Source organism: Acomys minous (genome assembly GCF_964271855.1).
Source record: "Acomys minous genome assembly, chromosome: 2".
NCBI lineage: Eukaryota > Metazoa > Chordata > Mammalia > Rodentia > Muridae > Acomys > Acomys minous.
In genome coordinates, this window is record NC_140484.1 from 17,429,566 (window position 1) to 17,440,654 (window position 11,089).

At 46.7% G+C, this 11,089-nt stretch overlaps 1 protein-coding gene across 2 annotated transcripts in view; it reads right to left on the reverse strand.

The window, feature by feature from the left end:
• The window catches only part of CNNM1 (cyclin and CBS domain divalent metal cation transport mediator 1), a 56,061-nt gene extending 45,216 nt beyond the window's left edge, over positions 1–10,845 (reverse strand). For both annotated transcript variants that reach the window (XM_084754525.1, XM_084754524.1), the window contains exon 1: positions 9,185–10,845. In XM_084754525.1, coding sequence (XP_084610651.1) covers positions 9,185–10,757 — 1,573 coding nt within the window. In that variant the 5' untranslated portion in view covers positions 10,758–10,845. The remainder of the gene's footprint in view (positions 1–9,184) is intronic.
• Between the last annotated feature and the right edge of the window lie 244 nt (positions 10,846–11,089).

The following is an 11,089-nucleotide window of genomic DNA, read 5'->3' on the forward strand; positions in this document are numbered from 1 at the left end:
TGGGCAGGGAGAATATTACAGAAAAACATTATAAAGATCATACTGAAAAATATTAAAGAAAGAAAAATAAACCTACAATTTGTCAACATACATAGTTATTTTCTTGTTTCCCTTCATTTTCTCCCTGTGCATGATGGACTCTGCTTTGTCTTCTGTTTGTTCTGGTGATTCAAAGATTCCCAGTTCATTCCAAGTCTCACTAATTATTTAGCAATGGCTAACCATTTAATAACATCTTACATTTAATTTTAACCAGTGTACTTCAACGTCGTAATCCAGGGTTACCAACTGTAGCAGTCATGTTTTGACAGACTTCTATGGAATTAACCAACAGAATGATCACTTTTCCTACTGAAATATCTCACATCAGAATTTGGGGTATGAGGTAAAAATACTGACTTTTCAATTATTCATCAGTGAAAAATTATAGTCTGTAAGTAGGGCATGAGCTTTTCCTCGATGGTTGGAAATGCCTTAGGAGCCCTTGAAGGAGCTGGGCATGGTGGCACACGCCTTTAATCCCAGCACTAGGGAGGCAGATGCAGGAGGATTGCTGTGAGTCAAGGACATCATAGTCTACAAAGTGAGTCCAGGACAGCAAAGACTACATAGAGAAACCCCATCTGGAAAAACAAACAAACAAACAAACAAACAAACACAAACCCTTGAAGGAAGGCCCAGGGTTGGAGAGGGTACCTTGCAGTCCTATACTGGACTGTCACCACCACTGTATTCTCGGATCATATTAAAGTGCCTGGCTTTAGAGTTGAACAAAAGTGTTTAAATGTATCAATGGATGAGCAAAGACAGCAGAAAACAGCAAGAGGCTACTTTATAGCCATGCTAGTCTGCAGGTGGAGTAACAAGCATAGGTGGGTTGAGTTGCAAATAGCATGCTACTGTTTGGAAATACATCATCATTTAACAGAGTTAACCATCGGCACCATGAAGCCCACAGGGCTTTGACTTCAGAATACAGTTTCATTCCTTTTCTGTGTCTATACGGGGTTAGTAGGGAGTAAACTTTGTGTTAAGTAAAATAAACCCCAAAGTGCCCATATTATAAAGCAGGCTTCCCATATCACAGTGCTCAATCTTGAGAAAACTGTAGTAAAGGTAATATATGAGACAATCACTCTCAGGATTATACTAGAACATCAGATCCGTAGATCGTGGCAGGGTCCTGTGTTTTCCTTTTGTGTTCTTTTTAAGAATTTAAGGCTGTGATTATATGCAGTTGCGTATTTAATGCAATAGTAAGAATTACTTCATGAGAGACTGGAGACGGGGCTCAGCATTGAAAGTTATGTGCTCTTGCAGGGGACCTGGGTTCCATTCCCGGCACCCATATTGGGTTGCTCATAACTGCTTGTACTTCCAGTTCTGGGGTATCTGACACCCTCTTCTGACCTTTGTGGGTATCCTTGCACACATGGTGCACCTACAGACAAGCAGACAAACACACAGACACAGAAAATAAGAGTAAATCTTTTCAAGCTATTGGACGTAAACCTTGTATTATAATTGAGTTGCATGGGTACAATATCTCATATTAGAGTAGAAATATATATAATGTGTGTGAAGAATATCTTAAATTTTAACTCTATACTAATGCACCAAAGCAGGCTGTTTAGGATAATTAAGTAATACAAGCTAATTGTTAGTTGATCAAATCATGTTCATGTTGATTACTAGTCTATTTTTATCTCAAGAATAAATATCCTAGGTTTAACAGATAGATATGATTCTATAGATATATAAGGTAAAATAGTTAGACACGGTCTTCAAAAGCCTCAGAGACCTACAGAATATGGCATTTAGAGATGTTTCTATTATTTCAAAGATTCTTTGACAAGACAGGTTAACTCCTGGCAACACCCAGGCAACCTCAAAGAAGAGGATGAGCATCAAAAAAAAAAAACCTCCTTATGGAGATGGCTTCAAATATGGCAAACCAACCACTGGGCAAAATGTTCTCATTTCTGCCACACATAGAATTCTGACTAAAAATTGGCAAGCTTGAATGCAGGCAGAGTTGATGGCCAAACTCTTCCAAGATAGGGTAAGCAAGTCCTCAATAGTTCCTGCCTCACAAATATGTCTGTGAGACATATTGGTCCAGAAGGCTGAAGAAGATGCTCCAATGTTACAGAGTTTTGGGTGACTGTTCAGGCAGAAAACTGTTATTTATTTATTTTTTTTGGAAGCTGCTAAACCTGCACTGCTGGTCCACTCAAGTAATTAAATTTCATTCCTTCTCAAGTCTCTGATGGGGCTGAAGACCAGATAGTTTAGTTTTACAATTAAGCTTAGCTGTTTAGGGGTTAAGATGTTTTTAGGTCTAGATAGATGTTTTAAGTTGATAGAGATGAGATATGATGGATATTGATTTTTCACTCAGAATTTTAGACTCACCAAGACAGGAAAGATATTTTCTTTAAGTTTACCAAATACAAATAGCCAAAAACACTATGAATATAACATTAATATAATATCTGATTGTTTCATGGTTCTTCTTGCTATATGTAGTTTATTGTATTTATGTGTAATAATATACATGTATATGTAAAAAATATAATAAAAATTTGCCAAAAAGTACATCTTTTAAAAAGTTATTTCAGGGGGATGGAGAGATGGCTCAAAGGTTAAGAGCACTGACTGCTCTTCTGGAGGTCTTGATTTTAATTCCCAGCAACCACATGGTGGCTCACAACCATCTATAATGTAATCTGATGCCCTCTTCTGGCCTGCAGGTATACATGCAGGCAGAGCATTGTGTATATAATAAATAAATAAATAAATATATATATGTAAATAAATAAATAATAAATCATCAAAGTTATTTCATGATAATGAGATTTTTAAAGATGTTTTTCATATTTCTTTTTTCTGTTGTTTTATATCTAATTTTCTATGTAAAGTATAGGAACCTATAAGCTTCAGTACAACTTATATGAAAGCAAAATTTGCCACTTAATCAGTTGCTCTGTCCTCCATGTTCCTATTGTGTCTTTACATTTCTGTTATAGCATTTTATCTTAATGGCTTATGTATAGGAGCTATGACTCATGAATTGTAGTGTCATTGGAAGTCATGGGGGAAAGATGAGTTAGCCTGCTTTCTAGCTTGCAAAGAGAAATATTATTCTTGGTGTTAGGCTCTTGGCTTCTGGGAGTTATTCTGTTACACTTGGTTTGTGTAGTCTAGACTAGCCTAGAACTTGAGGTTCTTCTGTCTCTAACTCAGAGTGACTGCAGGTGTGCATCACTTTGTCTTAGAACAGTATTTTGAATATTAAAAATAATTGGGACAGCTGTTTCTAAAGAGACAGAAAAACAATATAGGCAGTAGTTTTCCTCAGCTATTTAAAGTTTAATATGCTCTGCACAATAGTCCAAAGCTACTAGGTTAAAGACAATTAAAGATTCATTTACTAGAGCTCTGCAGAACTCATCTGTTACATCCTTGCTAATCCGTTCAGCCTTTCAAAAAAACCTATTTACGATGTCCTAAGCAAGACATGGTGGTAAATGCCTGTAATCCCAGAACTCAGAAGGCCAACACAGGGAGATTCTGAGTTAATAGCATGCATTTAAGAATACATACGATGAGCCTGGGAGGTAGCTCAGTTGGTAAAATGCTTGCCTTGTAAGCTCGACAACTTCAATTCTATCCCAAGGACCTACTGAAATAGCTAGGTCCACACAGAAAGCTAAGTATGGTGGCCCACACTTGTAATCCCAGTGCTGGGGAGGCAAAGTGGGATCCCCAGGGCTCACCAGTCAGCTAGCCTGGCTTAATGGGCATGCTCCAGCCCAGTGAGAGTTACTGTCCTCAAAATTAGGGTGGACAGTGTTCTTGAGGAATGACGCCCAAATTTATCCTCTCACCTGCACACACGCACACGTACACATACACACGTGCACACGCACGCATATAGGCATATAGAACAAGTTTGTATACAACTGAAGTTTACAAGAGACAATTCCTGAAAAGGTGGCCCCTGAGCTGAGTATTAAAGAGGGAGTTGTTACTGGGTAGTTGGGACGTGCGTATCCATCCCATCATATTCTCACACAGTTTCAGAAAGGGGACAGATAAGACACAGCAGTGTGCCGCGGTGGAGTTCAAGGCTGTGGGCACCTGAAGCTGTGGCAGGGAGTGGGGAGTGCTGAGGATGTAAAGGTAGTCAGACAGCAGGTCACAGGGTACCCACAGCCCCATCTCTGCTTAGCCCTTTGGATGGTGGAGGCTGCCAAAGGCTTTTAAGTGGAGGATTTAAAACCTGGAGATTATTTTAGTGGCCCTAGAGAGGACAAGAGTATAGGGAAACAATGATTTGAGAAAGCGTAACCTCTTAGGAGACACTGTCACAAATGAGTAATAGTTAACCACAGCTAGCACTTAGCACTTGTGATAGATGCTAAGTAAGCATCACAATACAATAGTCTTAATGTGCACATCAACCTTATGAATAAATACTACTGTCATCTTAGCTGTACAGCTAGTGAGACAGGCATAGGTAAGTAATTTGGTCAGGACCAGTACCAAGACAGCATCTGGCTCTGCACTTCTACTCTGAATATAAGCCTCATTTGTTTAATGTTCATTTCTTCTGTTAGACTGAAGTTTCCATATAGACAAGGAGCTACATTGGCAGTGTTCTCTACTGTGGCTACTCCCTGGGTACAAAGTATTTACGTGTTGAAAAAAAAATCAATGAATAATTCACATGGAAGAAAACAGTGCGATAAATCACGTAGGTTCAAGAGTCTGGGTGCAATATTGGTAATTGGTATTTTCCAAAGGTGAGACCAGAGTTTTCTTGCTCTCTCTTCACACGCACTCAGGACAGGTCGTGTGGGGACAACTGAAGAAGCAGCCAGATGCTGGCTGGAAAGAGCGTCTGTACCAGGAACTGTGCTAGGCAGAACCTTGAGCTGGGATTTCTACTATCTAGTACAGCGGGAAGAGGAATTTCTGGTGTTTAGCCACTCAGTCTGTAGTATTTGGGCATGGCAGCTCCCAAGGAGCACACCAAGTCAGAGATTAATGTGGTACGGATGGGTGACCAAGGAGACATTTCTATCTTGGCACACTGGAGGGACTGTGCTCTCTCTACTGAAGGAAAAAGAGGCATTTGCAGTGTTCTGTGGACGACCCCAATTATTTTGCGCTCGCCCTCCGTCAAATTTAGAAATATGAAATTTATCTATTTATGACCACTTACTCAATGTGTATTTATAATTACATGGTAGTCTCTGTGCTTCTGAGGAAGACAATAAGAGGAAGGCAACTAAGTCATTCTCTGCCGTCAAGGAACACAGTCCTGTGGGAAGAAATACTGTTTCCCTATTCCTAAATACTTGCAACCAGTAAGTAGAGGGATAGTATGCTACATAGACCAAGAAAATTTGGGTCACGTGATCCACATTTGAATCTGGGTTATACAGGCATAGTGGTGACCTAAAAATAATTATATGGGACCCTAGGGTCAGTCCATAGGCTCAGATAACAAAAGGCAGGTAGAACCCTAAAGTAGAATATACATGTTAGTAGTTATTACAATTATTAAAGCTACATTCCTAACCCAAAGAGACAAAAGCCATGAGCAGTAAGTCAGAGGGAAAAAAAAGTCCAGTTTTTACCACCACACCAGGCAGCAGAAATTCCAGGTTGGAGGGACAAGGTTAGGATAGCAGGAGTCGGTGTAGCAGACAAACAGGCTTTGGGCATCTACAGACCTAGTCCAATCACAGTTCAGTCATTATCACCCACAGAAGGCTGAGTAAGTCACGCTACCAATCTAAACTTCAGTTGTTTTATCTACAAAATGGAGTTAATAATACCTACTCAGGAGGGCTGTTCTGAGTATAAAGAGGGCTTGGCGTGATGCCTGGCAGAATTGTCACTCAATTAATGGCAACTGTTGCTCCTATTAATATAATCATTTTCCCTCTTTCACTTCCTAAGGGATTTGTTTAGATGGTTAGGTTACTTGAGATTTGAGGAAGTAAGGGAAATGGAAGAGCTATTAAAGACTAGCTTAAACGTTACTTTTAAATATAAAGAAAAGCAGTTTAACTTGGCTTGCTTCTCTTAACATGTGGTGCAAGCATAAGCCATAGAAATTGGCCACGGTTCCATGGCTTAGAGCTTGATATAACCGACCCCTCTTGTTCACGATCCCTTGTCTCCTACCGGAAGTAGGTCTACCAAGACCTGTTAGTAAGGGCTCTCTCAGGGTGTTTAACTCCTTTCCAACTCTAATGTAAGCTGCAGTCACCCAAGGGCTGGTTAAAAAAAAATGCACATTTTCATTCAGGAGATTTAGAGCAGGGCATGAAATTCTGCATTGCAATAAGTTCCCATGTGAGACTCATACTTTGGGCTCAAGGATAGCATTCTGAGGACGTGCCGAGGTGCTGAAAAGACACAGAAATATCCATATTGGCCTAATGTGTGTTGTCATGGCCTTCTTCTCTTTAGTGACCTACCCAATAATAGAATGTGAGCAAACTTGTTTCAGACCAAATTTGGAAATTCTGCATGTGAACTCATTCTAAATCAATACCGGCTACTTTGAACATCTTCCTGGAACACAACATTTGCTTCTAAATACTGCTCTCATTGACCTTGTATACTCATTGTCTGTTAACCTCCTGAAGGCAGTCTTTCCTCCGCTGTTCCTGAAAACAGTGTGTCAAGAGATACTAAGAAGATGAATAAAAAAAAAAAAATCATGGAGTTCTCATTTAAAAAGTCTTTTGGCCAGAGACTGTCAAATAAAAATTCTAGTACACCTAGTGGGACACCCTGCTCCACGCCCCCCCAGGGGTTGTTCAGAGGCAATCTTGAGAGCCCCCCCAAAACTCTACAGGCTATTGGCTTTGCTCTGGTTTCCCACTAACATTTTATGGTAACACCCTATTGCTGAGGACACCACATATTTTGGTCACAAGTTATGAATGGAATCAAGTTGGTACTGACTAGGAGGCTTCCTTGCAGGTTACTTTCATAGTATTGCAAGGTGCTGTGTAGGTTGCGAGAGAGAGAGAGAGAGAGAGAGAGAGAGAGAGAGAGAGAGAGAGAGAGAGAGAGAGAAGAGTCATCAATAGTCTTACCGTCTTACCCAGCTGTGAACCCTATAACCAAAATAATGACCTATGGCAAGATATACCATGGCTGCAATAGTGGCATGACTGTTACGGGAACAACACACCGCTTTCTGATTGGATTTAAGGCCTGCCTCACAGGAGGAAACATGACCTGGAACTATAAATCTGGTCAAGAACCCACAGTTGGAGAGCTCACAGGCCCTGGTGGGGGAGAGAAAACCTATCGCTAATTATTCTGCTGAATGGCTTTAGTCTCAAACGGAACTCTACATTTGTATCTCTACCCATAGAACAGCATAGCTCTCAGACCTTATCCGAGAAGCGTCTTTGTACAGTAGATGGTGGTTAAGGCAGAAACTTACAACTGGTCAAAGCACAGAGAGTAAGTGTTAGCGGAGTGCTCAGTGGGGCATCTATATCATCACCTGACCCAAGGTTCATGGACCATCACAGTAGAGGGGGCAGGCACATTGTAAAAGCCAGGGCGTGGGGAGGACTAGGGTGGACCAGTGTCTTCTGGATATGACGGGACCACTGCATCCATAAACTCACAGCAGTTCTGGTTGTCTGGCCAAGATCAAGCCAGTCAACACCTAGGCCTGGAGAGGAAGGGGACCCCACCTTTAACGGAGGGGCTACAGACAGTGGATGGCTTCTGGGGCCGGAAGGATCAGTAGGATGACCATATCCTTGTGGATGTAGGGGGAAAGAAGACAGGATGTTGGGAGAGTGGGTAGGTGGAGTGGAGTTAAGAGGAAGAACGAGGGTGAATATGATCATAATATATTATATAAAATAACCAAAGAATAATAAAATATTTTTAAAAGATGTTTTCTGGCACTACAGGGCAATGAGATACTTTCTCAAACTAACTGGAGTTGCTTTCAGCAGAAACTTAAGCGTTGGTAAGTCTCAGGAAAAAAAAAACCTACCGAGTCGGAAAGAATGAATGCAGACTGCGGGAAACCAGTGAGCCGAGCAGAGCGGAAGAGGCCCGAGGCTCAGCCAACTGCAAGGAAGGCAGGGAAACACGAGACTGTGCCTTGAACAGTCTCCATGGTGACCCCGGAAGTAGCTCTGACTGAAAACAAAAGCCAGGCGCAGTTCTGGGACAGATGCGCTAAACAAGGGGCGGGACAAACACAAGGCCAGGAGAGCTGGCTAACTCTAAAGTATGCAGGTTGGTTTTTCTTGAGTGAATTCGTACGCAGGCCCAGAAGGCACTATCCAAAGAGAAACCCCATACACGAAGTCAACCGTCATATAGCTTGCTGTGGCACCATGCTTGGAGTTAGGAGGGGTGGAGTTAGGAGGTGTTGAGAGACACTCATTCAGTTGGGTGCAAGTTTTTCGTCACTATGAAGAAGGGTTTCCTTCAACCCCCGCCTACCCTACTGTGAGGAGCAAGAGCTCCTAGAAGGACAAACGCTCCCCGGCTTTGGCTAACTTTGAATGCCTAACCTGGCCATTTTGTGTGTCACATGATGGCTGCTACTAAGTTAAACATGGCGAAGAATGCCTAAAGAGCCTGGTGTAGATTCTACTTCACTCAAAAGGGGCAGAACTAGGAAGCTCTGGAGACTTCCGTTTCTGCTCCTTGTGTGGAAGACACTGTCAGCAGCTGGAGCTGTCCAGCAATGGAGTTAATTCTGTTTGGAAATGGTGAGCTTCCAGCTCCAGGAGTGTGAGGGAAGGGCTATGGGACTCTGTAGAGGGAACCCTGCAGAGGGTGGTGAGGTATGCAATAAGCTCCCAAGCCTCTCTCCTAGGCTCAGTCTCACAATACCCGGCACCTGGTAGATCCCAGAAAGAATTACAGGTGGGAGAGAATGAATCAGAAATACGGCTTAGCTGGTGAGCCAAGTATAGTGGAAGAGGCCTGGGGCTCAGGCGGCTGCCAGCAAGGTGCAGAAAGAAGCATCAGGGAGCCAATAGCAGGCTTTCCTGGAGTTTTAGCTCGGTAGATCGGAGGTACTGCTTTGGGTACCAGAAGCATCCCATGTTTATGAAAGGACAGTTATCTTTGAAAGGGAATAGGAGCTGGGGAAGGATAAAGACCTGCTCACCCTTCTTAAACTCCTCCAGCACCGTGTCCAGCCGGGTATCATTGAAGACGCAATGAAGTGGCCTGTTGTAGAAGCGGGTGACTGTGAGCAGCGGGGTACAGTCGTCCGGGTCCACAAAGGCCAAGTCTTTGACGAACAGAATGTCCACAATGTTGTGCCTCTGGTCGCCCTCATACACCGGGATTCGAGTGTAGCCACTGCGAAGGATCTCGGATACAGTGGCGAAGTCAAGTACGGCGTCAGAGCGCAGCATGAAGCAGTCACCGAGGGGGGTCAGCACCTCCTCTACCACCTTTGTGCGCAGCTCCAGGGCGCCCTGGATGATGTTGAGTTCTTCCTTCACCAGGTCACTGTAAGGGTCTGCGGCCCTCAGCGTCTCCAGCAGTTTCTCCCTCGTGTAGAAGGTGCTGATCTCCTGGCGCAAAGCCCAGTCCAGGAGGCGGCCCAGCGGGTAGCACACCGGGAAGGCGGCCGCCATGAGAAGTCGGGTCAAGCACACACTGTGCGAGGCGATGGCCAACCCGTGCCGCGAACACACAGAGTAGGGACAGATCTCGGCTCCCAGGAACACCGCGCCGGTGCACACAAGCGCCGGCAGCCACGGGAAGTGAACCCCCGCCTCGCCGTAGTCCTCCCCTGGGCCCCCGACGCCCGGCGGCAGAGAGGCGTACAGCCAGCCCGCCAGCGCGGCATTGGCGCCGGCTTGGCCCAGGAGCAGGGTGCAGAGCAGATGGGTCCCCCTGCCGCGCACGGCCTGCACGCGGCGCGCCTGCTCCTGCTCGGCGGCCGAGCCACTGTTCCGCAGCACCCGTAACTCCACCGGGTCCAGCGAGAGCAGACTCAGGCGCAGGCCGCTGAACAGGGCGGACAGGGCCAGCAGCAGGAGCGCCCCAAGCGCTCGCAGCCACGCGGGCGGCAGCAGGTCCCCACCCGGGCCGTAGAGCCGCGGGCGGACGCGCAGCAGGAAGCCGCCGGCCGCGCCGTGGTGGTGCCAAGCGCGCCCGTCCCAGGCGCACAGCGAAAAGAGCTTCCCGCCGCCGCCCGCGCCGCCGCGCTCCGCCTCGCCCTTACGCAGCTCCCGCACCCGCACCTGGACCAGGGCCGAGCCCGCCACGCCCCCGGGCCGCAGGGGCCCCAAGACCTCCACGTCCGACGCCCAGTCGCTCTGCTCGCGGCAGCGCTGCGGTCCCGGGGGACGCGTGGGGACGGCGCTGGGCGCCACGCCGCTCGCGCCAGGGGGCTCCTCGATGAACACGAGCCGCGGGGCCCAGTCGCCCGTGCCGTTCTCCCCCGGGGCCAGGGAGGGTGCGGGCACAGGCGCGGCGGGGGCCGCCGGCCCGGGCTGAAAGTAGACCCGCAGGAGGAAGCTGGTGCCTTCGGCCGCACGCAGGGTGCCCCCCTCCAGGGATACGCGGCCTCCAGCAGTGTCCTCAGGCCGAAGACCCAGCAGCCAGGCAGCGGCGGCCGGGGGCCTTGGTGACAGGGAGAAGAAGAGCAGGAGCACGGCACCCCGGCTGCAGCAGTCCCGGAGCCTGACACCCAGCGCTGCTGCCGCCGCGGCCGCCGCCGCCATCCTGCACCCGGCGCGGTTGCACGTGATACTGCAGCAAGCAGAGCGCGAGCTGGAGGGAGGAGGAGCTGGAGCCGGGAATCCGGCCCCAGGCAGGTCACCACGTGTGCTCCCCTTGCGCGCGTGGGCTGGAGGCGGGGGTGGGGGTGGTGATACTGGTGGTGATAGGAACCCGCCTGGGTGGGAGGGGTCCCCTGCGGGAGACTGGAGATGGCCACGCACGGTCACGGTCACAGTGTCAAGGCTGGACACACTTAAGCTTATATGAGCCTCAGCCCTGGGGAGGCTTGTTATGGAGCGTGGCCTCCTACATCGATCCCTCCTTTCCCTTCAGT